Below are 26,335 nucleotides of genomic sequence, written 5' to 3' on the forward strand. Positions count from 1 at the left end.
GAGCACTGTACTAAGCGCTTGGGAAATCCGAGTCGGTAACATCGAGAGCAAGTCACTTCACTTCTCTGGGCCTCAGTTCCCTCATCTGTAAAATGGGGGTGAAGACTGTGAGCCCCCCCGAGGGACAACCTGATCACCCTGTAACCTCCCCAGCGCTTAGAACAGTGCTTTGCACAGAGTAAGCGCTTAACAAATGCCATCATTATTACTATTATCTAGAGACGGTCCCTACCCAACAGCGGGCTCATAGTCTAGAAGGGGGAGACGGAGAACAAAACAAAACATATTAACAAAATAAAATAAATAGAATAAATATGTACAAATAAAATAAATAAATAGAGTAATAAACTGCGAACATATATGAATGAATTCATTCATTCAATTGTATTTCACTCGTTCGTTCATATTGTTCTTCTAGACTGTGAGCCCACTGTTGGGTAGGGAGCGCATCTATATGTTGCCACCTTGTACTTCCCAAGCGCTTAGTACAGTGCTCTGCACACAGTAAGTGCTCAATAAATACGATTGATTGATTGATTGAGCACCTACTGTGTGCAGAGCACTGGACTAAGCGCTTGGGAAGCCCCCCCCACACCTTACCTCCTTCCCCTCCCCACAGCACCTGTAATAATAATAATAATAGTAATAGTAATGGTATTTGTTAAGCGCTTACTATGTGCAGAGCACTGTTCTAAGCGCTGGGGAGGTTACAAGGTGATCAAGTTGTCCCATGTGGGGCGCACAGTCTTAATCCCCATTTTACAGATGAGGTAACTGAGGCTCAGAGAAGTTAAGTGACTCGCCCAAGGTCACACGGCAGACATGTGGGGGAGTCGGGATTCGAACCCATGACCTCTGACTCCAAAGTCCGGGCTCTTTCCACTGAGCCACGCTGCTCCTCTGTATATATTCATTCATTCAATTGTATTTATTGAGCGCTTCCTGTGTGCAGAGCAGTAGACTAAGCGCTTGGGAAGTCCTCCCCCACCCCTCAAGCCTTACCTCCTTCCCCTCCCCACAGCACCTGTATATATTCGTTCATTCAATCGTATTTATTGAGCGCTTACTGTGTGCAGAGCACTGTACTAAGCGCTTGGGAAGTCCAAGTTGGCAACATGTGGAGACGGTCCCTACCCAACAACGGGCTCACAGTTTAGAAGGGGGACACAGACAACAAAACGAAACATGTGGACAGGTGTCAAGTCATCAGAATAAATAAAAGTAAAGCTAGATGCACATCATTGACAAAATAAATAGTAAATATGTACAAGTAAAATAATAATAATAATAATAATGGCATTTATTAAGCGCTTACTATGTGCAAAGAACTGTTCTAAGCGCTGGGGAGGTTACAAGGTGATCAGGTTGTCCCACCGGGGGCTCACAGTCTTCACCCCCATTTTCCAGATGAGGTAACTGAGGCCCAGAGAAGTGAAGTGACTTGCCCAAAGTCACACAGCTGACAGTTGGCGGAGCCGGGATTTGAACCCATGACCTCTGACTCCAAAGCCCGGGCTCTTTTCCACTGAGCCGCGCTGCTTCCAAAATAGAGTAATAAATCTGTACAAACACATATACAGGTGCTACGGGGAGGGGAAGTGAAGTGACTTGGCCAAGGTCACACAGCAGGCAAGTGGCAGAGGCGGAATTAGGACTCTGTGTCCTTTGACTCCCAAGCCCGGGCTCTTTCCACTGGGCCACACTGCTTCTCTATAAGGCCAGCCGCTTTAGATCTGCAGTTGGTCGCTACATTCCCTGCCCACAACGAGCTCCTGCCTCTAATAATTATAATAATGATGGCATTTGTTAAGCGCTTACTATGTGCCAAGCACTGTTCTAAGCGCTGGTAATAATTATAATAATGATGGCATTTATTAAGCGCTTACTATGTGCAAAGCACTGTTCTAAGCGCTGGGGAGGTTACAAGGTGATCAGGTTGTCCCACGGGGGGCTCACAGTCTTCATCCCCATTTTACAGATGTGGTAACTGAGGCCCAGAGAAGTGAAGTGACTTGCCCCAAGTCACCCAGCTGACAATTGGCAGAGCTGGGATTCGAACCCATGACCTCGGACTCCAAAGCCCGGGCTCTTTCCACTGAGCCACGCTGCTTAGATGCAAGGTAATCAGATTGTCCCACCTGGGGCTCACAGTCATAATCCCCATTTGACAGATGGGGTCACTGAGGTCCAGAGAAGTTCATTCATTCATTCATTCATTCATTCAATTCATTCATTCAATCGTATTTATTGAGCGCTTACGCAGAGCACTGGACTAAGCGCTTGGGAAGTACAAGTTGGCAACATATGGAGACGGTCCCTATCCAACAGTGGGCTCACAGTCCCGTATTTATTGAGCACTTACTGTGTACACTGTACTAAGCGCTTGGGACGTACTGAGTTGCCCAAAGTCACACAGCAGACGTGGCGGAGCGGAATTAGAACCCATGACCTCTGACTCCCAAACCCGGGCTCTTTTGCTTTTTTCCTTGGGGTCTTTAAGTACCTGATTTGAAATGATTGACAGGCTGTTGGATTTTGCTTGATTTATGCTCAGAGGGCATCATTGTACGTATTTAGAGAAGCAGCGTGGCTCAGTGGAAAGAGCCCGGGCTTTGGAGTCAGAGGTCATGGGTTCGAATCCCGGCTCCGCCACAGGTCTGCTGTGTGACCTTGGGCAAGTCACTTCACTTCTCTGAGCCTCAGTTACCTCATCTGGAAAATGGGGATTATGACTGTGAGCCCCCCGTGGGACAACCTGATCACCTTGTATCCCCCCCAGCGCTTAGAACAGTGCTTTGCACATAGTAAGCGCTTAACAAATGCCATTATTATTATTATTTACTATTCTATTTATTTTATGTTGTTAATCTGTTTTGTTTTGTTGTCTGTCTCCCCATTCTAGACTGTGAGCCCGCTGTTGGGTAGGGACCGGCTCTAGATGTTGCCAACTTGGACTTCCCAAGCGCCTAGTACAGTGCTCTGCACACAGTAAGCACTCAATAAATATGATTGATTGATTGATTGATTTCCACCCTCTCTTTTCCTATCTGACAATCAGCAACTCTGTGATGAGCCCACAACAAGGTGGCAACATATAGAGAGGGTCCCCACCCGAGAGCGGGTTCACAGTCTAGAAAGGCCGATACAGTATCTGTGCAGGATATGATAATAATAATGGTGGCATTTATTAAGCGCTTACTATGTGCAAAGCACTGTCTAATAATAATAATAATAATAATAACAATGATGATGGCATTTATTAAGCACTTACTATGTGCAAAGCACTGTTCTAAGTGCTGGGGTGGTTACAAGGTGATCAGGTTGTCCCACATGGGGCTCACAGTCTTAATCCCCATTTTACAGATGAAGTAACTGAGGCCCAGAGAAGTGAAGTGACTTGCCCAAAGTCACCCAGCTGACAATTGGCGGAGCCGGGATTTGAACCCATGACTCCTGACTCCAAAACCCGGGCTCTTTCCACTGAGCCATGCTGCTTCTCACTGTTCTAAGCGTTGGGGAGGCTACAAGGTGATCAGGTTGTCCCACGGGGGGCTCACAGTCAATCTCCATTTTACAGATGAGGTAACTGAGGCCCAGAGAAGTTCAGTGACTTGCCCAAGGTCACACAGCTGACAAGTGGCGAAGCTGGGATTTGAACCCATGACCTCCGAAAGCTGGCTTGTTAGAGATAATGTTTCCAAAAACAAGAGTATCATCTTTTCCTTCTTGTACTTAAGGTATGCAGTCATTTCATCTCGAGGATCAGGTTGTCCTACGGAGGGCTCACAGGCTCCATCCCCATTTTACAGATGAGGTAACTGAGGCACAGAGAAGTGAAGTGACTTGCCCAAAGTCACACAGCTGACAAGCGACAAGTGACTAATCCTTCTCAGTAAATACCTGAAAAATATATTTTTTTGTTTCAGTTTATCATAAAAGTAGATATGAGCGAATTCAAACAAGTAACATAAAATGAAAATATATCCATTTAGTCTAAAAATAAAGTAATTCCTTCCCTTCCCCACAGCACCTATATATATGTATCTATGTTTGCACATATTTATTACTCATTTTACTTGTAAATATCTATTCTATTTATTTTATTTTGTTAGTATGTCTCTGTCTCCCCCTTTTAGACTGTGAGCCCACTGTTGGGTAGGGACTGTCTCTATGTGTCGCCAACTTGTACTTCCCAAGCGCTTAGTACAGTGCTCTGCACAGAGTAAGCGCTCAATAAATACGATTGATGATGATGATGATGATGATGATGGGGTGAAGGCTGACTTCATAACACTACAAATGGCGCCTGCTAAATGCCATCATTGTTTGGCGAAATCTGAAATAGCCACAACAAATATTCTGAATATAACCACTTCACACTCAATTTGATAAATAGACAACAACGCTGATACCCAATGGATACATAAAAACGCGCTTAGAACAGTGCCACCGCTTAGAACAGTGCTTAGCATGTAGTAAGCGCTTAATAAATGCCATTATTATTATTATTATTATTATTATAAAAACGCCATGCACGTCACAAAGTTTATGTGTTGCAATCGCTTTTTCATTTTTCCTTCCATTCTTATTACGATTCAGATTTTACAGTTGGAAAATAGTTGAATAGTTGTTTTGCTGTCCGTCTCCCCCTTCTAGACTGTGAGCCCGTTGTTGGGTAGGGACCGGCTCTAGATGTTGCCGACTTGGACTTCCCAAGCGCTTAGTACAGTGCTCTGCACACAGTAAGCACTCAATAAATACAGTTGAATGAATGAATGTGATAATCAATGGTATTTATTGAGTGCTTACTGTGTGCAGAGCAGTGTAGTAAGCCCTTGGGAGCTACATTATATAGCTTGGAATAGCTAAACCAGAGAAATAGAACAATGCTGTTATTAATTATTAATTATGGTATTTATTAAGCACTTACTATGTGCAAAGCACTGTTCTAAGCGCTGGGGAGGTTACAAGGTGATCAGGTTGTCCCTCGTGGGGCTTACAGTCTTAATCCTCATTTTCCAGATGAGGTAACTGAGGCCCAGAGAAGTGAAGTGACTTGCCCAAAGTCACACAGCTGACAGTTGGGGGAGCCGGAATTTGAACCCATGACCTCTGACTCCAAAGCCCGGGCTCTTTCCACTGAGCCACGCTGCTTCTCGGATAATAATAATAACAATAATAACATAATAATAATAATAGCAATAATAATAATGTTATTTACTAAACACTTGCTATGTGTCCAGTGCTGGGATAGATACAATCCAATCAGATTGGACGCAGTCCCCGTCCCACATGGGGCTCACAGTCATAATCCCATTTTACAGATGAGGCAACTGAGGTAAAGAGAAGTTAAGTGACTTGGCCAAGGTCACCCAGCAGACAATAATAATAATAATGATAGCATTTATTAAGCGCTTACTATGTGCAAAGCAGTGTTCTAAGCGCTGGGGAGGTTACAAGGTGATCAGGTTGTCCCACGGGGGCTCACACTCTTAATCCCCATTTTACAGATGAGGTCACTGAGGCCCAGAGAAGTGAAGTGACTTGCCCAAAGTCACACAGCTGACAGTTGGTGGAGCTGGGATTTGAACCCATGACCTCTGACTCCAAAGCCCGGGCTCTTTCCACTGAGCCACGCTGCTTCGGGATTAGAACCCAGGTCCTTCTGACTCCTGGGCCTTTGCTAGTTTAGCTATTCTTCTAGACTGTGAGCCCACGGTTGGGTAGGGACCGTCTCTATATGTTGCCAACTTGTACTTCCCAAGCGCTTAGTACAGTGCTTTGTACACAGTAAGCGCTCAATAAATTTGTACACATTTATTACTCAATTTATTTATCTTACTTGTACATATCTAATCTATTTATTTTATTTTGTTAGTATGTTTGGTTTTGTTCTCTGTCTCCCCCTTCTAGACTGTGAGCCCACTGTTGGGTAGGGACTGTCTCTAAGTGTTGCCGACTTGTACTTCCCTAAGCGCTTAGTACAGGGCTCTGCACACAGTAAGTGCTCAATAAATATGATTGATTGATTGATTGATGAAATATGATTGAATGAATGAATGAATGAAAATGAATGCTCTAGCAACTAGGCCATGCTGCTTCTGTTGTATTCGGAGAAGCAGTGTGGCTCAGTGGAAAGAGCCCGGGCTTTGGAGTCAGAGGTCATGGGTTCAAATCCCGGCTCCGCCGACTGTCAGCTGTGTGACTTTAGACAAGTCACTTCACTTCTCTGAGCCTCAGTTCCCTCATCTGTAAAATGGGGATTAAGACTGTGAGCCCCACGGGGGACAACTTGATCACCTTGTATCCCCCACAGCGCTTAGAACTGTGCTCTGCACATAGTAAGCACTTAACAAATGCCATCATTATGATTATTATTATCATTCAGCTGCTATCAAAAGGGTCTCAAACTATATTCACATTGCAACCTGGAGTGGCAACCCAGATTAGAAAACAGCGGGGCATCTGAGTTCAAGATGAACGCTGGGTCCTGGAACTCCAGGATTGAGAGGGACTTTCCAATTAGAGGAATGCAGAGCTAGAGAAGAATTAAGATAACCTATAATAATAATAATAATAATAATAATGGCATTTATTAAGCGCTTACTATGCACAAAGCACTGTTCTAAGCACTGGGGAGGTTACAAGGTAATGAGGTTGTCCCCTGGGGGGCTCACACTCTTAATCCCCATTTTCCAGACGAGGGCACTGAGGCCCAGAGATGCAAAGTGACTTGCCCAAAGTCACACAGCTAAGTGGCGGAGCTGGGATTTGAACCCATGACCTCTGACTCCAAAGCCCAGGCTCTTTCTCCTGAGCCACGCTGCTTCTCTAATAGAGCCCGAGGCTCACTGTGCAATGCATTGAGGAAGTTGGTGCCCAACGTTTAGGGTAATTTAAGGTGTGTGGCTGTAAATGTAGCACACGCAATAACACCTGAGGTTATGTAAGGACTGACAGAAGGCCCTGCGTGAAGAGGGGTAGGATTGGCGCGTAGCCACACATGCGGATGCCAACTTGCAATTAACTTCGATCGGGCTGCCGGGTGGACGGAGGTTTCTTCATTTCCTTGCTGACCTGCATAAGAAAACCGAATTCTGGGTGATTGACCCTCCCCACCAACAAGCTGTTTGTCCTGTTGCTGTTAATCAATCAATCAATCAATCAATCAAGCACTTAAGGCATTCGAGGGCATGTCGGTGGCAGCAACTTTCCATTTCGAGTGCAGGCCGGAGGTTAGGGGGGCGTGGATTTTACGGGGAAGGCCACTGTTGGGTAGGGACTGTCTCTATATGTTGCCAACTTTTACTTCCCAAGCCCTTAGTACAGTGCTCTGCACATAGTAAGCGTTCAATAAATACGATTGATTGATTAAAGGCTAGCCAGTCTAGAAGAAGGAGCATGGATGGCATAGTAGAAATTCTGGGTGATTGACCCTCCCCACTGACAAGCTGTTTGTCCTGTTGCTGTTCTTAATCAATCAATCGTATTTATTGAGCGCTTACTGTGTGCAGAGCACTGTACTAGGCGCTTAAAGCATTTGAGGGCATGTCAGTGGCAGCAACTTTCCATTTCGAGTGCAGGCCGGAGGTTAGGGGGGCATGGATTTTATGGGGAAGGCCACTGTTGGGTAGGGACTGTCTCTATATGTTGCCAACTTTTACTTCCCAAGCGCTTAGTACAGTGCTCTGCACATAGTAAGCATTCAATAAATACAATTGTTTGATTAAAGGCTAGCCAGTCTAGAAGAAGGAGCATGGATGGCTTAGTAGAAATTCTGGGTAACTGACCTTCCCCACTGACAAACTGTTTGTCCTGTTGCTGTTCTTAATCAATCAATCGTATTTATTGAGTGCTTACTGTGTGCAGAGCACTGTACTAAGCGCTTAAGGCATTCAAGGGCATGTCGGTGGCAGCAACTTTCCATTTCGAGTGCAGGCCGGTGGTTAGGGGGGCATGGATTTTATGCGGAAGACTTCGGAAGTGGGAACAGGCCTTAAAGCCTAACCGGTCTAGAATAAGGAGCATGGATGGCATAGTAGCAATTCTGGGTGATTGAGCCTCGCCACCGACAAGATGTTTGTCCTGTTGCTGTTCTTAATCAATCAATCGTATTTATTGAGCGCTTACTGTGTGCAGAGCACTGTACTAAGCGCTTAAGGCATTCGAAGGCATGTCGGTGGCAGCAACTTTCCATTTCGAGTGCAGGCCAGCAGTTAGGGGGGCATGGATTTTATGGGGAAGGCCACTGTTGGGTAGGGACCGTCTCTATATGTTGCCAACTTGTACTTCCCAAGCGCTTAGTACAGTGCTCTGCACACAGTAAGGGTTCAATAAATACAATTGTTTGATTAAAGGCTAGCCAGTCTAGAAGAAGGAGCATGGATGGCATAGTAGAAATTCTGGGTAACTGACCTTCCCCACTGACAAGCTGTTTGTCCTGTTGCTGTTCTTAATCAATCAATCGTATTTATTGAGCGCTTACTGTGTGCAGAGCACTGTACTAGGCGCTTAAGGCATTCGAGGGCATGTCAGTGGAAGCAACTTTCCATTTCGAGTGCAGGCCGGCGGTTGGGGGGCATGGATTTTTTGGGGAAGACTTCGGAAGTGGGGACAGGCCTTAAAGGCTAGCCAGTCTAGAAGAAGGAGCATGGATGACATAGTAGAAATTCTGGGTGATTGACCCTCACCACTGACAAGCTGTTTGTCCTGTTGCTGTTCTTAATCAATCAATCGTATTTATTGAGCACTTACTGTGTGCAGAGCACTGTACTAAGCACTTAAAGCATTCGAGGGCATGTCGGTGGCCGCAACTTTCCATTACGAGTGCAGGCCGGCGGTTAGGGGGGCATGGATTTTATGGGGAAGGCCACTGTTGGGTAGGGACTGTCTCTATATTTTGCCAACTTGTACTTCCCAAGTGCTTAGTACAGTGCTCTGCACACAGTAAGCGTTCAATAAATACGATTGATTGATTAAAGGCTAGCCGGTCTAGAAGAAGGAGCATGGATGGCATAGTAGAAATTCTGGGTGATTGACCCTCGCCACCGACAAGCTGTTTGTCCTGTTGCTGTTCTTAATCAATCGTATTTATTGAGCGCTTACTGTGTGCAGAGCACTGTACTAAGCGCTTAAGGCGTTCGAGGGCATGTCGGTGGCAGCAACTTTCCATTTCGCGTGCAGGCCGGCGGTTAGGGGGGCATGGATTTTATGGGGAAGGCCACTGTTGGGTAGGGACTGTCTCTATATGTTGCCAACTTGTACTTCCCAAGTGCTTCGTACAGTGCTCTGCACACAGTAAGCGTTCAATAAATACGATTGATTGATTAAAGGCTAGCCGGTCTAGAAGAAGGAGCATGGATGGCATAGTAGCAATTCTGGGTGATTGAGCCTCGCCACCGACAAGCTGTTTGTCCTGTTGCTGTTCTTAATCAATCGATCGTATTTATTGAGCGCTTACTGTGTGCAGAGCACTGTACTAAGTGCTTAAGGCATTCGAGGGCATGTCGGTGGCAGCAACTTTCCATTTTGAGTGCAGGCCGGCGGTTGGGGGGCATGGATTTTTTGGGGAAGACTTCGGAAGTGGGGACAGTCCTTAAAGGCTAGCCGGTCTAGAATCAATCAATCAATCAATCGTATTTATTGAGCGCTTACCGTGTGCAGAGCACTGTACTAAGCGCTTGGGAAGTACAAGCTGGCAACATATAGAGACAGTCCCTACCCAACAGTGGGCTCACAGTCTAGAAGGGGGAGGCAGAGAACAAAACCAAACATACTAACAAAATAAAATAAATAGAATAGATAGGTACAAGTAATATAAATAAATAAATAAATAGAGTAATAAATATGCACGAACATATATACATATATACAGGTGCTGTGGGGAAGGGAAGTAAGATGGGGAAGGAGAGAGGGACGAGGGGGAGAGGAAGGAAGGGGAAGAAGAAGAAGCATGGATGGCATAATAGATAGAGCACGGGCTTGGGAGTTAGAAGGTCATGGGTTCTAATCTTGGCTCAGCCACTTGTCTGCAGGGAGACCTTGGGCGAGTCACTTCACTCTGTGCCTCCGTTCCCTCATTTGTAAGAGAAGCAGCGTGGCTCAATGGAAAGAGCCCGGGCTTTGGAGTTGGAGGTCATGGGTTCAAATCCCCACTCCGCCACTTGTCATCTGTGTGACTTTGGGCAAGTAACCATTCATTCAATTGTATTTTTTGAGGGCTTACTGTGTGCAGAGCACTGTACTAAGCGCTTGGGAAGTACAAGTTGGCAACATAAAGAGACGGTCCCTACCCAACAGCGGGCTCATGATTGGCAGATGACTTGAGGAATCTACTAGTCACTTGGCTATTCTGGATTTTTGAAAAATAGGTATTGATTGATCATCATCCAAAATAAACCTGGGTGTAACATAGCGCGGTAACAGTTCATTAAAGCACTAAACCCCTTTGTTAAATCTCCAGGCCAAAAAAAAAATCTTCCTCGGGAAGCCACACTACTCTCCTTCCCTACTTTCGTGGTCTCCTCTCTTTTTTTAGCAGCCGTGTGTCCGTTGAGAAGCACTGTGGCCTAATAGATAGAGCACGGGCCTGGAAATCCGAAGGACCTGAGTTCTAATTCTGGCTCCAGCCCTTGTCTGCTCTGCGACCTCAGGCGAGTCACTTAACTGCTCTATACTTCAGTTACCTCACCTGTAAAGTGGGGATTCAGATTGTGAACCCCATTTCATCTGTAAAATGGGGATTAAGACTGTGAGCCCCACATGGGACAAGTTGATCACCTTGTATCCCCCCCAGCGCTTAGAACAGTGCTCTGTACATAGTAAGTGCTTAACAAATGCCATTAGTAGTAGTAGTAGTAGTAGTAGTAGTAGTAGTAGTAGTATTTGGGTAACGGACTGAATCCAAACTGATTACCTATCTGCCCACTGTTGGGTAGGGACTGTCTCTATATGTTGCCAACTTGTACTTCCCAAGCGCTTAGTACAGTGCTCTGCACACAGTAAGCGCTCAATAAATACGATTGATTGATTGATTGATTGATCTATACCAGCACTTTGTACAGTGCCTGGCACCTAGTAAGCACTTAACAAATACCATGAAAACAAAACGAAAATACTCCTTCCACCTTTTTCACGGTAAGGTTAGGTCCAGCGTCTTAATTTGTTTTTCCATTTTCATTTCTCAGAATCTCATTTTGAGGGTCTATTTTTTTTTCAGGCTTAGCCAACTTTCTCCTTATTCATTTCCCTTCCTTTTTATTATTTTCAGGTCAACTTCAACCTGGTGCCCTTAAAAATTACCGGATGCGTCTTAATACAATCCAAATAGAAGGCAATCAGTTCTAGGAACTGGTTTTTTGTTTAAGATGGTTCAGTGCTGCCCGATACTTTATTCCTTTCAATCTCCACCCTAAGTAATTTTTGTTCAAATTATTTGGTAGCCTGTTTTTGGTTTTGATTGGGTTTTTTTTTCCTCTTTGGTTTACCAGGTGCTCAAAAAGGCCTTAACCTCTACTAATTATTTTTTTAATTTCCAACTCAGGGCCTTAAAATCATCATCTTTTTTGTCTACCCTACACCCTACATCCCACCCAGGATAATAATAATTATAATGGCATTTGTTAAGCGTTTACTATGTGCAAAGCACTGTTCTAAGTGCTGGGGGGGGGAGATACAAGGTGATCAGGTTGTCCCAAGGGGGGCTCACAGTCTTCATCCCCATTTTACAGATGAGGTCACTGAGGCTCAGAGAAGTGAAGTGACTTGCCCAAGGTCACACAGCAGACATGTGGCAGAGCCAGAATTCGAACGCGTGAGCCCACAATTGGGTAGGGACTGTCTCTATATGTTGCCAATTTGTACTTCCCAAGCGCTTACTACAGTGCTCTGCACACAGTAAGCGCTCAATAAATACGATTGATGATGATGATGACTCCAAAGCCCAGGCTCTTTCCACTGAGCCATGCTGCTTCTCTAATTGTGCCTGGAAACCTGGGGCACATAAGCGTCACCATTGGCCAAGCCCTGTGACAAGTCAGTTGTATTTATCGAGCGCTTACTGTGTGCAAAGCACTGTACTCAGTCCAAGCACTCACCTATCTCGCCTTGATTACTGCATCAGGCTCCTTGCTGACCTCCCTGCCTCTCCTCTCTCCCCACTCCAGTCCATACTTCACTCTGTTACCCAGTAAACTTTTCCTACAAAAATATTGTCTGTTTCCCCACTCCTCAAGAACCTCCAGTGGTTGCCCATAATAATAATAATAATAATAATAATAATAATAGCATTTGTTAAGCGCTTACTATGTGCAAAGCACTGTACTCAGTCCAAGCACTCACCTATCTCGCCTTGATTACTGTATCAGGCTCCTTGCTGGCCTCCCTGCCTCTCCTCTCTCCCCACTCCAGTCCTTACTTCACTCTGTTACCCAGTAAACTTTTTCTACAAAAATATTGTCTGTTTCCCCACTCCTCAAGAACCTCCAGTGGTTGCCCATAATAACAATAATAATAATAATAGCATTCGTTAAGCGCTTACTATGTGCAAAGCACTGTACTCAGTCCAAGCACACACCTATCTCGCCTTGATTACTGTATCAGGCCCCTTGCTGGCCTCCCTGCCTCTCCTCTCTCCCCACTCCAGTCCATACTTCACTCTGTTACCCAGTAAACTTTTTCTACAAAAGTATTGTCTGTTTCCCCACTCCTCAAGAACCTCCAGTGGTTGCCCATAATAATAATATAATAATAATAGCATTTGTTAAGCGCTTACTATGTGCAAAGCACTGTACTCAGTCCAAGCACTCACCTATCTCGCCTTGATTACAGTATCAGGCTCCTTGCTGGCCTCCCTGCCTCTCCTCTCTCCCCACTCCAGTCCATACTTCACTCTGTTACCCAGTAAACTTTTTCTACAAAAATATTGTCTGTTTCCCCACTCCTCAGGAACCTCCAGTGGTTGCCCATCCACCTCTGCAATAAATTCTTTACCATTGACTTTAAAGCATTCAATCACCCTGCCCTCTCTCTGCTCTCCTCCTACAACCCAGCCCGCACATGTCACTCCTCTAACGCAAACCCATTTAAAGGACCTCAATCTTTTCTATCTCTCCACTGACCTTTCACCTTCATCCTACCTCTGAACACCCTCCTCTTCATATCCAACGATTACCCTCCCCACCTTCAAAGCCTTATTGAAGGCACATCTCCTTCAAGAAACCTTCCCTGACTAAGCCCTCATTTCCTTTTCTCCCACTCCCTTCTGCATCACCCTGATTTGCTCCCTTTATTCCCGCAGAATTTACGTATTAATGGCTGTCTCTCCCTCTAGACTGTAAGCTTGTTGTGGGCAGGGAATGTGTCTGGTTGTACTCTCTCATGTTCTTAGTACAGTGCTCTGCACATAGTTAACACTCAATAAAAATGACGGATTGATCGCCTCTTGCAGTGTCACTGGCCAATTGTGATTTTCATAGAAACCTCAAGCTAGCCCCCTCTCAACTAATCATTTGTATTTATAGGGAAGCAGCGTGGCTCAGTGGAAAGAGCCCGGGCTTTGGAGTCGGAGGTCATTGGCTCAAACCCCGGCTCCGCCAATTGTCAGCTGTGTGACCTTGGGCAAGTCACTTAACTTCTCTGGGCCTCAGTTACCTCATCTGTAAAATGGGGATTAATACTGTGAGCCCACCGAGGGACAACCTGATCACCTTATAACCTCCCTAGCGCTTAGAACAGTGCTTTGCACATAGTAAGCGCTTAATAAATGCCATCATTATTATAATATTATATTATAATATATATTATTATTATATTATTATTATAATAATAACATAGTAAGCGCTTAATAAATGCCATCATTATTATTATTATTATTATTAAGACCTTACTATGTTCAGAGCACTGTATTCCAATACCACGGGTGAAAGGGAAATGGAATAATTTAGGGGAGCTGCCTGAAGTAACTAGCGAGAGGCAGAAACAGCAGTGACACAATTACTACCTCTTTAGAGTTGTTTTATTATCCTCATTATCACATTTAATCTAGATACCAGTCAATCAGGTTAGACACAGTCTCTGTCCTGCATGGGTCTCACAGTCTAAGTTTAATCAATGACATTCACTGTGTACAGAACACTGTACTAAGTGCTTGGGGGAGTACAATGAACAGAGTTGGTGGACTCGTTCTCTGTCCATCAGGAGCTTATGGTCTAGAGAAACAAATTTATCAGAATAAGCCTTTGAGCAGAAATGGCAGAATTGGGTCTCAGTGTAGAATAAATAAGATAATATTTACTTGTACTTCCCAAGCGCTTAGTACAGTGCTCTGCACACAGTAAGCGCTCAATAAATGCAACTGAATGAATGAATAATAATAAATAGTATTTAAGTACTTACTACGTGCCGGGTACTGTTCTAAATGCTGGGGTAGATACGAGATAACTGGGTTGAACACAGTCCCTGTCCCCCACAGGGCTCACAGTCTTAATCCCCATTTTACAGATGAGGAAACTGAGGCACTGAGAAGTGAAGTGGTTTGCTCGAGGTCACAGAGCAGACAAGTGGCAGCATCACGAAAGGTAGAGGGGCTTGCATTTGGCAACCTGTGTCAAACGGCGGCTAAAAAAGATGAGGACATTGCCTTATCTCCTGCTCTTGGGCTGTGGAAAGCAACGGCCAGAACGGTAGCGTCAAGACTCTCTGAGCTGAGGCGGATGCGAGGTGTCTAATAGATCCAGCCGGCTATTTCCCTTTTCTTTTTCTCCGGTCGGTGCACCAGTTAGCTTCCCTCTTTTAGGATAAATTGTTTAGCCTAATGGAAAGAGCACAGGACTGGAATCAAGAGACCTAGGTTCTAAGCCTGACTCTGCCCCTTGCCTGATCGATCTGCGGCCTTGGGTAAGTCACTTCTTTCTCTATACCTCAGTTTCCTCATCTGTAAAATGGGGACAGAATGCTCGTTCTCCCTCTCCCTCAGGTGGTGAGCCCAGTGAAGGGGAGGAATTGGGTCTGATTTGTGTTGTAGCTACACCAGGGCTTAAAGCAATGCTTGGCACATAGTAAGCGCGTAACAAATACCATCATTAGTATTACCCAAGCTGGACTGCTAGAAGCTCCATGCTTGTGTTGTCTTCAGTTCCGTTAATAATAACGTTATGATGAGTCACAGGATGATTTAAGATGTAGCGACAATTCTCGCTTCAGCTGAAGAGAAATTTTTCCCGGTTTTTAGTTATGGAGGGAGAGGGAGAGAGAGAATGAATATATAAGGAGGCAGGGGAGTGGGGGCGGTGGAGGAAAAAGTGGGGGCCTGGAATCTTTGCTGGTCCTCCCTCATTCAGTCAATCAATCAATTGTATTTATGGAACTCTTACTGTGTGCAGAGCACTGTATCATCAATCATATTTATTGAGCGCTTACTGTGTGCAGAGCACTGTACTAAGCACTTGAACTTGTACTAAGCACTGTACTGATTGGGAGATACAGCAGAGTCGGTAGACATAATCCCTGATCCCAATCACTTTGTTGCCAAATTGCCAAATTGTTGCCAATTTGTGCTTCCCAAGTGCTTAGTACAGTGCTCTGCACATAGTAAGCGCTCAATAAATACGATTGATTGATTGATTGATTGATCCCAGGAAGTTTATAATCTAGTGGGAGAGGCAGCCATTTTTTAAAAAAATTACAGATAGGGGATGTGACAGAATGAAAGAATAAGTACATGAGTAATAAAGCGCTGAAGGGGGAACAGATCCAAGAGCATAGGTGTCGCAAAAAGGAAGGAGCACGGTGTGCGGAAATGAGGGTTTAGTCAGGGAAGGCCTCTTGGAGGAGGTATGATTTTTTTAGTAAGGCTTTGAAGATGGGGAGGGTGGCAGTCTTTCGGAAATGAATGGGGAGGGAGTTCTAAGCCAGAGGGTGGGCAGGAGGGAGGCAAGGCAAGACTGAGGTACAGTGAGTAGGTTGGTGATTGAGGAGCGAAGCGTGTGGCTGAGTTGTAGTGAGGTCAGAAGGAGGGGGCGAGAGTCTGATGGATTTAGAGCAGTTTACAGTTTCAGTTCCTCTCCATGGAGGGGGTGGGCTTGCTTCATTGTGGGGTGAACCAGTCTTTCCTTTTGACAGTAATAATTAGACCTCTTTAGGATTCCCCAGGTCAAGATCTGATTGTTGGCCCTTACAAATAACAACAGTGGGGAAGCAGCGTGGCTCAGATTCTCCCCCTCTAGACTATAAGCTCCTTGTGGGCAGGATATGTGTCTAGCAACTCTGTTGCTGATCAGCCACAGTCCATGATTTGCAGCTAAATAATTGCTTAGGACCAAAAGGCCAGATGCCCAAGGTCAGAGAAATAAGGCCATTTGACTGATGGTTCAAATTCCGGCTCCGCCAATTGTCAGCTGTGTGACTTTGGGCAAGTCACTTAACTTCTCTGGGTCTCAGTTACCTCATCTGTAAAATGGGGATTAAGACTGTGAGCCCCCCCGTGGGACAACTTGATCGCCTTGCAACCTCCCCTGCGCTTAGAACAGTGCTTTGCACATAGTAAGCGCTTCATAAATGCCGTCATAATAAATAACAGTGAATATTCATCTGAAAATGGGGAATAAGACTGTGAGCCCCACATGGGACAACCTGATCACCTTGTATCTGTCCCAGCGCTGGGGTAGATACAGCACTCCCCTCCCCACAGCCCCTGTATATATGTTTGTACATATGTATTACTCTATTTATTGATTGTACTTGTACATATTTATTCTATTTATTTTATTTTGTTAATATGTTTTGTTGTCTGTCTCCCCCTTCTAGACTGTGAGCCCGCTGTTGGGTAGGGACCGCCTCTAGATGTTGCCAGCTTGTACTTCCTAAGCGCTTAGTACAGTGTTCTGCACACAGTAAGCGTTCAATAAATGTGATTGAATGAATGAATGAATGAATATTCATCCCAAGTTTGTAACACAGGAAAAAAAAATGAAAATTAAAAATATTAAAGATTGATTTTTTTTTAACCCAACCAGCTGTCCAGGAAAAATAAATTGACAGAGCTATGACAAGGGAAAGCACAAGCTGATAGGTAGCAGTGGAGTAATTCAGCTGCCAAAATGGGAAATATGATCAAATATAGCTTTGCCACGGTCAGGCCGCACCCATGGAGCTGTGATTGTTTGGTGGTGGCAGGCTGTAGGTTCAGAAGAACAGCCCTGCCCCTGTGCCACTTGTTGGCATGTTTATGATTTTGGAATGCTTATGAGAGTGAAATGACTTGTAGTTGGAGCAGAAAACATTAGATATGGAAGTCGAGACTTTTTCTGGCCAGACACACTTTCCTAGCATCGTTTGTAGTGAGCGGCTGCAACCGGTTGGCTTTGGGGTTGCTCTGAGGTCAGAGGCCCTGCAAAACAAAGTGAGATGGTAGAAATAAACCTTGGAGATAGAGATAATTAAGTCCAAGGTGGAAGTGGAAAGGATCCAGGCCCTAGGTTGTGGAATACCTGATCAGCCACAGTCCATGATTTGCAGCTAAATAATTGCTTAGGACCAAAAGGCCGGACGCCCAAGGTCAGAGAAATAAGGCCATTTGACTGATACCATTTCTGAACATGAAGGGGTGGAGGGGAGAGAGCCAGTGCCCCACTGTTTCCAGACGGCTCATTAGAAAGGCTACGGTTTGCCTTCCTATTACTAGAAATGGGACCGTTGAATTTCTACCCAACCCTTGGCTTGGTTGGCTTCTGTGCTGATTTCTTCCCATCCAGTGCAGAAGTTTCTGTGCCAATAAAAGCGCTGGCGATAAGAGCCTCTGAGAGGTTGTAAAGGTCGGTTAATGATTAAGAACCTCCACGTCTGCGTAAATGTCCTAAAATCTTATTATTATTACTTTGTTCACCTCTAAATCCTCAGAAGGCCTGGGCCAGACTTAGAAAATGCAGTGCGGTACCTGATTTATTCGCCTATTCCACTTTGGGAGATAGCCATCTAACAGCACAGGGCTAGGACTGCCCCAAACAGCCTTCCATTCCTCAGACAAAGAAGTTACGACAAACAGAGCATCGGTGATCGGCCCAACGCCATTCAATGAAATGGTAACTGTTGGACAAGATCCGGCTGAGCCGCTGCACGGCGGACATAAGGGACTCCATTATGTGGCTCTCATGGGGGCTAGGGAGGACCAAAGAAGGGGAAATTACCTCACAATGCCATTTCATCGGCTGCTCGGTGCTCCTTGCCTCTAATAAAGCCCGAAAGTGAGCGAAGCTCGGGGCTGTTTGTCACTCGTACCTGATCCCGGCAGACAGCCACCTTTCCGCCTTTCGCCGATCTGTGACTCACTGTCTTCGAGTCATTCCTGACCCAATCATGGGTACAAACCCTCGCCTCACTCTGCCGTAATCAATCAATCGTATTTATTGAGCGCTTACTGTGTGCAGAGCACTGTACTAAGCGCTTGGGAAGTACAATCACCCAGCAGCGATCTCCTGGGATCTCCTGCGACCCTTGGGCCGCGCGGTGACCTGCTGTTCCCAAAAGTAACCAAGCCAGACAGACCATCCACGTAGCCTATATCTGCCAGGGCCTCGCTGGAAACTCTACAGGTTTCAAAACCTCCACTCAGGAGATCCATTGGCTTGTTTTCCACTCCAGAGGAGCAAAATGGTTCATAATGTTCAGGACGTGGGTTCTAATCCTGGCTCTGCTGCTTGCCGGCTGTGTGACGTTGGACGAGAGAAGCAGCATGGCGTAGTGGACAGCACGCTGGCCTGGGACTCGGAAGATCCTTCATTTCTAGACTGTGAGCCCACTGTTGGGTAGGGATCGTCTCTATATGTCGCCAACTTGTACTTCCCAAGCGCTTAGTACAGTGCTCTGCACACAGTAAGCGCTCAATAAATACGATTGAATGAATAAATGAATGGTTCTAATTGCGGGTCTGCTACTTGTCTGCAGTGTGACCTTGGGCAAGTCACTTCACTTCTCTGTGCCTCAGTTACCTCATCTGCAAAATAGGGATTAAGACTGTGAGCCCCATGAGCGCTAGGGACTGTGCCCAACCTGATTACTTTGTATCTACCCCAGCACGTAGAACAGTGCTTGGCACATCGTATTATTGCTATTATTATTATTACGCCACTTAACTTCGGTGCCTCAGTTACCTCATCTGTAAGGTGGGGATGGAGACTGTGAGCCCCATGTGGGACATAATAATAATAATAATAATGATGGTAAGCGCTTACTATGTACCAAGCACTGTTCTAAGCACTGGGGGAGATGCAAGGTAATCAGGTTATCCCACGTGTGGCTCACAGTCTTCATCCCCATTTTACAGATGAGGGAACTGAGGTGCAGAGAAGTTAAATGTCTTGCTCAAAGTCACACAGTTGATAAGTGGCAGAGCCAGGATTAGAATAACATGACCATTGACTCCCAAGCCCTTGCTCTATCCACTAAGCCACGCTGCTTCACATGGACTGAGTTTCAACCCGATTAGCTTGTATCTCCCCCAGCGCTTAGAACAGTGCCTGGCACATAGTAAATGCTTAACAGACACCATAAAAAAAGTCAATGCTCAGAAAAGCACAAATGATCTTCCTACAATACGTTTATACAATTCCCCAAAACTTACTAAATTAGTACAACAATACTACCCTCTAACCTCTTACTTTAAAAGGTTTCTCACTATTGGAGAGTTGTTCACTGGTTCAAAGATGGTGCTGTCAAGAGTGAGGCTGCCCTCACTAAGACCGTAAACTCACTGTGGGCAGGGAATGTCTGTTCACTATTCCACTGTACTCCCCCCAAAAGCTTAGTACGATACTCTGCACACAGTAAGTGCTCGAATACTATTGACCCTCGGTTGTGAATCTCTTTGAGAGAGGGTCTCCTGCACACATTGTCCTGGGGAAATACAGTAATGTCCCTTTTCTGGTCCCTGGTTCTGGTCCCTCTCAGGTCCTGATTGTTAATAGGGGAAAACTGCATCCTACTACCAACATGATTTTGGCAGTTTTCAAGCCATACAAATATGAAATCTTTGAGCAGGTGGCACACAATGAGCCCATCGCACAATTTACACTCACATTAACCTAGCTTACTTCATTGTGAACCTCTTGGTTTTAAATGCCTTGTCCACCTCCTTTCCCCGACCATTGTCCAAAAGCCATATTTAGCTCCAAGAGCCTGATGTGGCACAATCCAAGGCTGCAGGCCCCTACTCTAGCCTTTCTGCAGCTCCCTTCATGGGACTTGTTTTTTCACAGGACACCTACAAGACAATGACCAGTGGTTTCTAGACTGTGAGCCCCTGTGGGCAGGGATTGCCCGTCTTTGTTGCTGAATTGTACTTCCCAAGCAATTAGTACAGTGCTCTGCACACAGTAAGCGCTTAATAAATATGATTGAGTGAATGTTTTGGCTTGTGGGTGGGAAGGGCCACTCTGTTACATTGGGTCCGGTGCAGTTGTGGTCTCTGAGCCCGTCGCGAGCATCTTTACCACAGCCAAACAGGCACCAGGCCCGCTCCTCGTGGCTCCAAGTTTTGATGTTAGCAATCACAGGCCACGGGTGACCCTCTTACCCATCAAAAACCCTCCATGCCTACCCAAAGTAACTGCGAATGCACTTCCCTCCCTCTGGGCGCTGAGCCAGCAAGGCAGCAACAGTTCTATGGGTCCGTGGGACCATAGTGAATAAGACCAATATTGGCTAAGAAATTAGGTGCCGGGGACCCCTGACTCCCCAGAAACCCCATTATCTGGGTCAGTGGATGGTCATATAAATACGGAAATGGCTTGCTGATAGCCCTCCTGTTGCCTGGATCCAGTTTGTATACTTTTCGCAGCTGCTGGGGGTTTGGTCATAGAGGTAATGATTGCAGGCAGTTAGAGAGTGGGAAGGTATAAATTGAATTTAAAGTGTTCCTGTACTACCCCAGGTTTAGTCTGGAGACCTGAGATAGAAGAACCTCACGTCCCCTGAAGCCCCTCCATTTTTCCAGGGTTAGTACAAACCTAAAGGGAGAGGGGTTTTTCCTTCTTTCTGCCCTCTGGCCCCCTGATCCTGAGGCAAGCAATAGGCCATACTAGTTTAAATCAGGGTTTCGACTGTATGACACTCTCCTTCATTGAGGCGAGTAAAACCTAGGGTGGCCACAGATAGTATTAATAAATTCAGAACACCCCTTTCCTAATCTCACCCCCATTTTACTTGGATAAAAACAAAAACTCTAAAAAGCAGTGGGTTCATATCCCATGGGAGTGACTAGTGGCTTGGAATACTAATGATAATTGACACGTTCATTAATACCCTTACTATGGGCCAAGCACTGTATCAAGTGCTGGGGTAGATACCAGATAATCAGGTCGGACACAGTCCCAGACCCACGTGGGGCTCAAGGTCTAAGTAAGTGGGAGAACAGGTATTTAATCCCCATTTTACAGATGAGGAAACTGAGATACAGAGAATCTAAGCAATTTACCCAAGGTCACACACGGGCAAAGCGGCAGAGCCGCGATTCGAATCCGGGTCCTCTGATTTCCAGGCCTGCGCTCTTTCCACCAGGCCCTGCTGCTTCTCTAATGTACTTCTGTCCATTCCTGGGGACAATTATGTTCTTTTGTTTGAAACGAATATTGATCTGCAGTTCACAGGCGACATTATTGGTGTAAGGAAGGGTGCAATAAGGACCCGTATATATGTATATATGTTTGTACATATTTTTTACTCTATTTATTTATTTATTTTATTTGTACATATCTATTCTATTTATTTTATTTTGTTAGTATGTTTGGTTTTGTTCTCTGTCTCCCCCCTTTAGACTGTGAGCCCACTGTCGGGTAGGGACTGTCTCTATTTGTTGCCAATTTGTACTTCCCAAGCGCTTAGTACAATGCTCTGCACATAGTAAGCGCTCAATAAATACAATTGATGATGATGATGATGATGACTCACATAGCTAGTTTCTCAGAGGAAGCTTGCAGAACCTAGAAGCTGCTGAATCTGTCGCTGGGTGGGTCCTAAATCCAGGCTGCGCCCCTCTCCGTGTTAACACAAGTCTGCTTCCAAGCCACGGGAATAAGCAGATGGAGTCAAGGCAAAGGGAGACTGGATGAAAATAAAAATCCTGAGCAAATCAGTGTCCAACATTGTAGTACACTAACCAATAAGAAGATGTATCATCAGAGGAGAAACTATTTAATAGACTGTCAAGGATATAACTGGATGACTAACAATAATTACGGTGTGTGTTAAGCACTCACTACGTGCCAGGCACTGTACCAAGCACTGGGGTGGATACAAGCAAATTGGGTTGGACCCAGTCCCTAACCCATGTGGGGCTCACGATCTCAATCCTCATTTTACAGATGAGGTAGCTGGGGCCCAGAGAAGTGACGTGAGTTGCCCAAGGTCACACAGCAGACAAGATTGGAACCTTCTGAGTCCCAGGCTCGTGCTCTATGCTACCCCATGCTGCTTCCCAGGCCACTCTCGAAAAGCCTCACCTCAATCCAGATCCAAGGGAGCTGGAGCGGAGTAAAACTGTACACTAACCCCATTTCAGACTCCTCCCGTTACTAATGTCCAGCTTGTCTTCAAATAGAGCGGCCTTGAAAAAGTGTCACCCAGCTGGCATGTGTTTGCGACAGGCTTTTACGGTTCTGTTTGAAGGTGGAATCTTCAACGTTTTCCTTGGTCAGACATCCCCCAAGGAGCGGGTTCAGGGTTCAGTCACAGGTCTGGGAAGATGAGGGTTAATTTGAATTGACGTTGGACATCAGATGCGCCTCCATTTGCTCCCCCCATAAGATTTGGAAACTCCAGCAGACCCTTTCTGAAGAGGGTTTTAAAATCCCTCCACACTCCCTCTCGTTGCAGCCGGAAAAACAGAGTCCCGAGAAGAAAAGTGGGCAATGATTGTTTTTGACCTAAAACCAAGCACTTCTAAAGGGGAAGAAACTTGCTATTTCAGTAACGGGAATTTGAATACAGAGTTATTGAAGATGCAAACAGTTGCAATTATAAAATACAATCTACTAAAAATAGCCTCCAGGCTATGGACCCTACGCTGGCATGGATCGTAAAACATAGAAAATTGACATTCTTTACTCATTGTCTGCACTAAATTAACTTGAAGTGACAGGAACCAGATAGGTATTTTAATCTAAGTTAACATCTGAAAAAGGAGAAAGAAAGCAAAGAGTATTACAGGGTTCACCAACAACCCCAAAGAACTTCTGTAAATATCCTTACACTCTCCTGGTTCCCCTAACTGTAATTTAGTTTAATGTCAGGCTTCCTCTGTAGTCTGTAAGTTCTTTGTGGGCAGGGACAATGTCTGCCGATTTTGTTTTGCCGATCTTTAGCGCTTCGTACAGGGCTCTGCACACAATACGCACTCAATAAATACCACTGATGGATTGACTGGTGGATAAATGAACGAATCTTATCAAAGGCATTATTGGATATTGGGAATTTAGCCAGAATTGGTTGCTTTAGCAGAGGCTGTGAAGATCTGCCTAAACATAGAGCCAGTTCACCTCTGGGAGCCCTTCTACTTGAGTAAAAATAAAACACGAGGAATAGCTTCCAAGGATTTTGGGTCACTTTGTGAAAATCCCATAAAATGGACCTATTTTCCGTAATTAGGACAATTACAACAGAACGTTCACAGACATTCACCAGGGCTCAGAGAGCCTTTACGTGCTTCTACTTTCTGTTCAACTATTATGTGCTCTGGAGTTCAACAATGGACTGTACAAGTTTGAGTCAGGGCTGCTCATCCCTGTCCAATCAGAACCCCCGCGTCAAGGTTTCTCTTAAATTGGATTTCTGGGCCTACTTTTGTCTGTAACACTTCACGGGGTAAACCTGCCAAAACAAACAGAGGTTCATTGTCCATTTTGGCTGACCCAGTTCAGCAAAATGAGGACGTTTGCAATCCAAACATTAGGAACAAAGAGCAGGTATTCTACCACAAAGTGAGTAGTGTCTCAGAACCGTTCCTGGAACCCGACAGGGTCGCGTGAACAAGTGAAAAGTGCCTTGAATGTGACTTTGGCTGAGAAGTGCAGGAGAAATGGTGGGCGTATCCACGTATTTATGCAAGGGGGATTCTTGCGTCAACTCAGTAAAACAACTTTGGCTTCAACTTGGATTTTCAGGACTTGTATTAAAGGTTTCAGGATGGCTGTAGTGGAATCAGTAGATCCCGCAGAAGAGCGCACCTGAGAGTATCGGCCAACGTCTGGATCAGATTATACATGCGGGGCCCAACATAATGCAATAATGTCGTACGTGCCCTATTGTGGAAGTACCCCGAGTTCGCCCGAACCTTGGCGTGATCCCCTTGTAAAGAGGGGGGCAGCTGCGAATCCCATCTCTCCAGTTTGGGGTTTGCAGACAGTAAGGGAGGCTGTGAAGGGCCTTGTGTGCCCGGGCTGAGAATGAGCCGTCGGAGTTGCGAACCAAGAAGGGACGGGCTGGATGCACAGCAATAGGGTGACCCATCTGAATGTGAAGTGTGAGAATAGATCTTTCTGTGGAAATCTAAGCTTCATGGACAGTCTCTCTGAAAATGGGGATTCTCATCCCCCTGAATGAGCTCTGTCTGGATAGCTCTCCTTCACCCCAAGCCTGGACTAGCTTTCCCCGGTACCACAGGACATCACACACTGGAAATCTTATTTTGACCTTTGCAACCTTTAGAACCTAGGGAAGAATGGTGGATTGTGAAACAAGGACTGCTTGCCTGGATCGGTGGGGAATCTTGAGGATGCTTCCTTCCGAGAACTGTTCACATTACTTGTCTTGGTTTCTCGCCTCTTGTTTCCTGTTGTGGTTTGCAATCCACTGGATGTGGAACGGTCACTGAGTCTCATCTCATTGTATTGTAGCTACCCCAGTGCTTATCACAATGCTTGGCACGTAGTGTGTAACAATTCCACCACCATTGCTATTGTGTGAACAGCTGTTATATAAACAACACCTCTAATGGTCCAGCCCCGCTCTCTTCTCCACCTAGTAGAAAACCAACAGTTTTTCCTCTTCATCTAACGGTCCTCTTCTAAAACATCCAAATTCAGTGGTGAGAAGGTCTCTAAATAGCCAAAGAAATGAGTTGACATTTTGAATCGACTTTCCCCCTTCCACACTCTAGCAGCTGAACTTCCTGGTAGGGAAAGGGGAAAACAGGCTTACTTGGTTATTTCCAGTGGCCTGTTTCAAGCAGAACGGAAAATGCAGTTGAACTTCCCTCATACTTCAGTCTAACTTGGGAGTCTGAAAGCGTTTTTAAAATTGTTTTCAATTATTTGACTGTGTCCTGTGGCTTCTCACTTAGTATGTTAGACACTGTACCTGAAGATCTTCAATAAAACAAGCCCCCATCCTGAAAGAATTTGTATCCAAACGGGGCAAAATGGGTCGTTTTACTTTTTATTTATATGAATTTATCTTTTCAACTAAGCTTTAACATCGTCAATCGTATTTATTGACCGCTTACTATGTGCAGAGCACTGTACTAAGCACTTGGGAAGTACAAATTGGCAACATATAGAGACAGTCCCTACCCAACAGTGGGCTCACGGTCTAAAAGACTGTGCTTTAACAGATGCTAAAGGAGAGCATTGGGGACAGTGGTGATGGTCTTTGAATCATAGAATTCACAGACTGTCACAGAATCATAGAGCCGGAAAAGGGTTCAAGCTTATCCAGTTAAGATCCACCCGATCAGTTTTCCAACCTGGGAGATTTGTGGCCGTCTATCTTTCCCTCTCTTTGGCCCAAATCACTTGCCTAATTATCTGCTTCTCGCCTCGGTCTATCCAACCACCACTGCTTCCCTCGGTCTTAGCTTAACTGCTTTGGCTAACCAAAGGCCTCCCCCCAAAACCCCACCTCCATCATCCTAAATCATAGCACTGCTATGTAAATTCCTGGAGGGAAAGCCATAGCCCGCAAGCAGTAGATTTACTCATGATGCTGAAATGTTCTGATTTTGGTCTCCCCTTCCTTTTTCAAAGTCCTACTTAGAGTTAGATGACCAATAGGATGTGAGTGTGACATTTTAAGTTCATTTCTAAACCCCAATCTCAGGTAATAGCCAACTTTTCCAGGAAAATATCCCATAGAAGGCTCTCGGGAGGGCTAACCGCAATTCTCTCTGCTCCCTCAGCCCTTCAGGTCTGACGTTGCTTCCAGATGAGCAGAAAAGGCTATTTCAGGGAACGTGAAACTGAGGCTGCGATGTTCTTTTTATGGAATTTGTTAAGCGCTTACTATGTGCCAAGCACTGCACTAAGATACAAGACTAGTCCCTGTCCCACACAGGACTTAGTCTTAATCCCCA

The 26,335-nt window shown here is 45.3% G+C and overlaps 1 protein-coding gene across 1 annotated transcript in view; it reads right to left on the reverse strand.

Annotated features, from left to right (window-relative positions):
• The window catches only part of MED9 (mediator complex subunit 9), a 39,021-nt gene extending 14,771 nt beyond the window's left edge, over positions 1-24,250 (reverse strand). Inside the window, exons 1-2 of the mRNA XM_038762791.1 lie at positions 24,213-24,250; positions 19,670-19,686 (exon numbers count right to left, since the gene is read on the reverse strand). Of these exons, the coding sequence (XP_038618719.1) occupies positions 19,670-19,686; positions 24,213-24,250 (55 nt within the window). The remainder of the gene's footprint in view (positions 1-19,669; positions 19,687-24,212) is intronic.
• Positions 24,251-26,335: the final 2,085 nt, after the last annotated feature.

This window comes from Tachyglossus aculeatus, chromosome 21, assembly GCF_015852505.1.
Source record: "Tachyglossus aculeatus isolate mTacAcu1 chromosome 21, mTacAcu1.pri, whole genome shotgun sequence".
Lineage (NCBI taxonomy): Eukaryota > Metazoa > Chordata > Mammalia > Monotremata > Tachyglossidae > Tachyglossus > Tachyglossus aculeatus.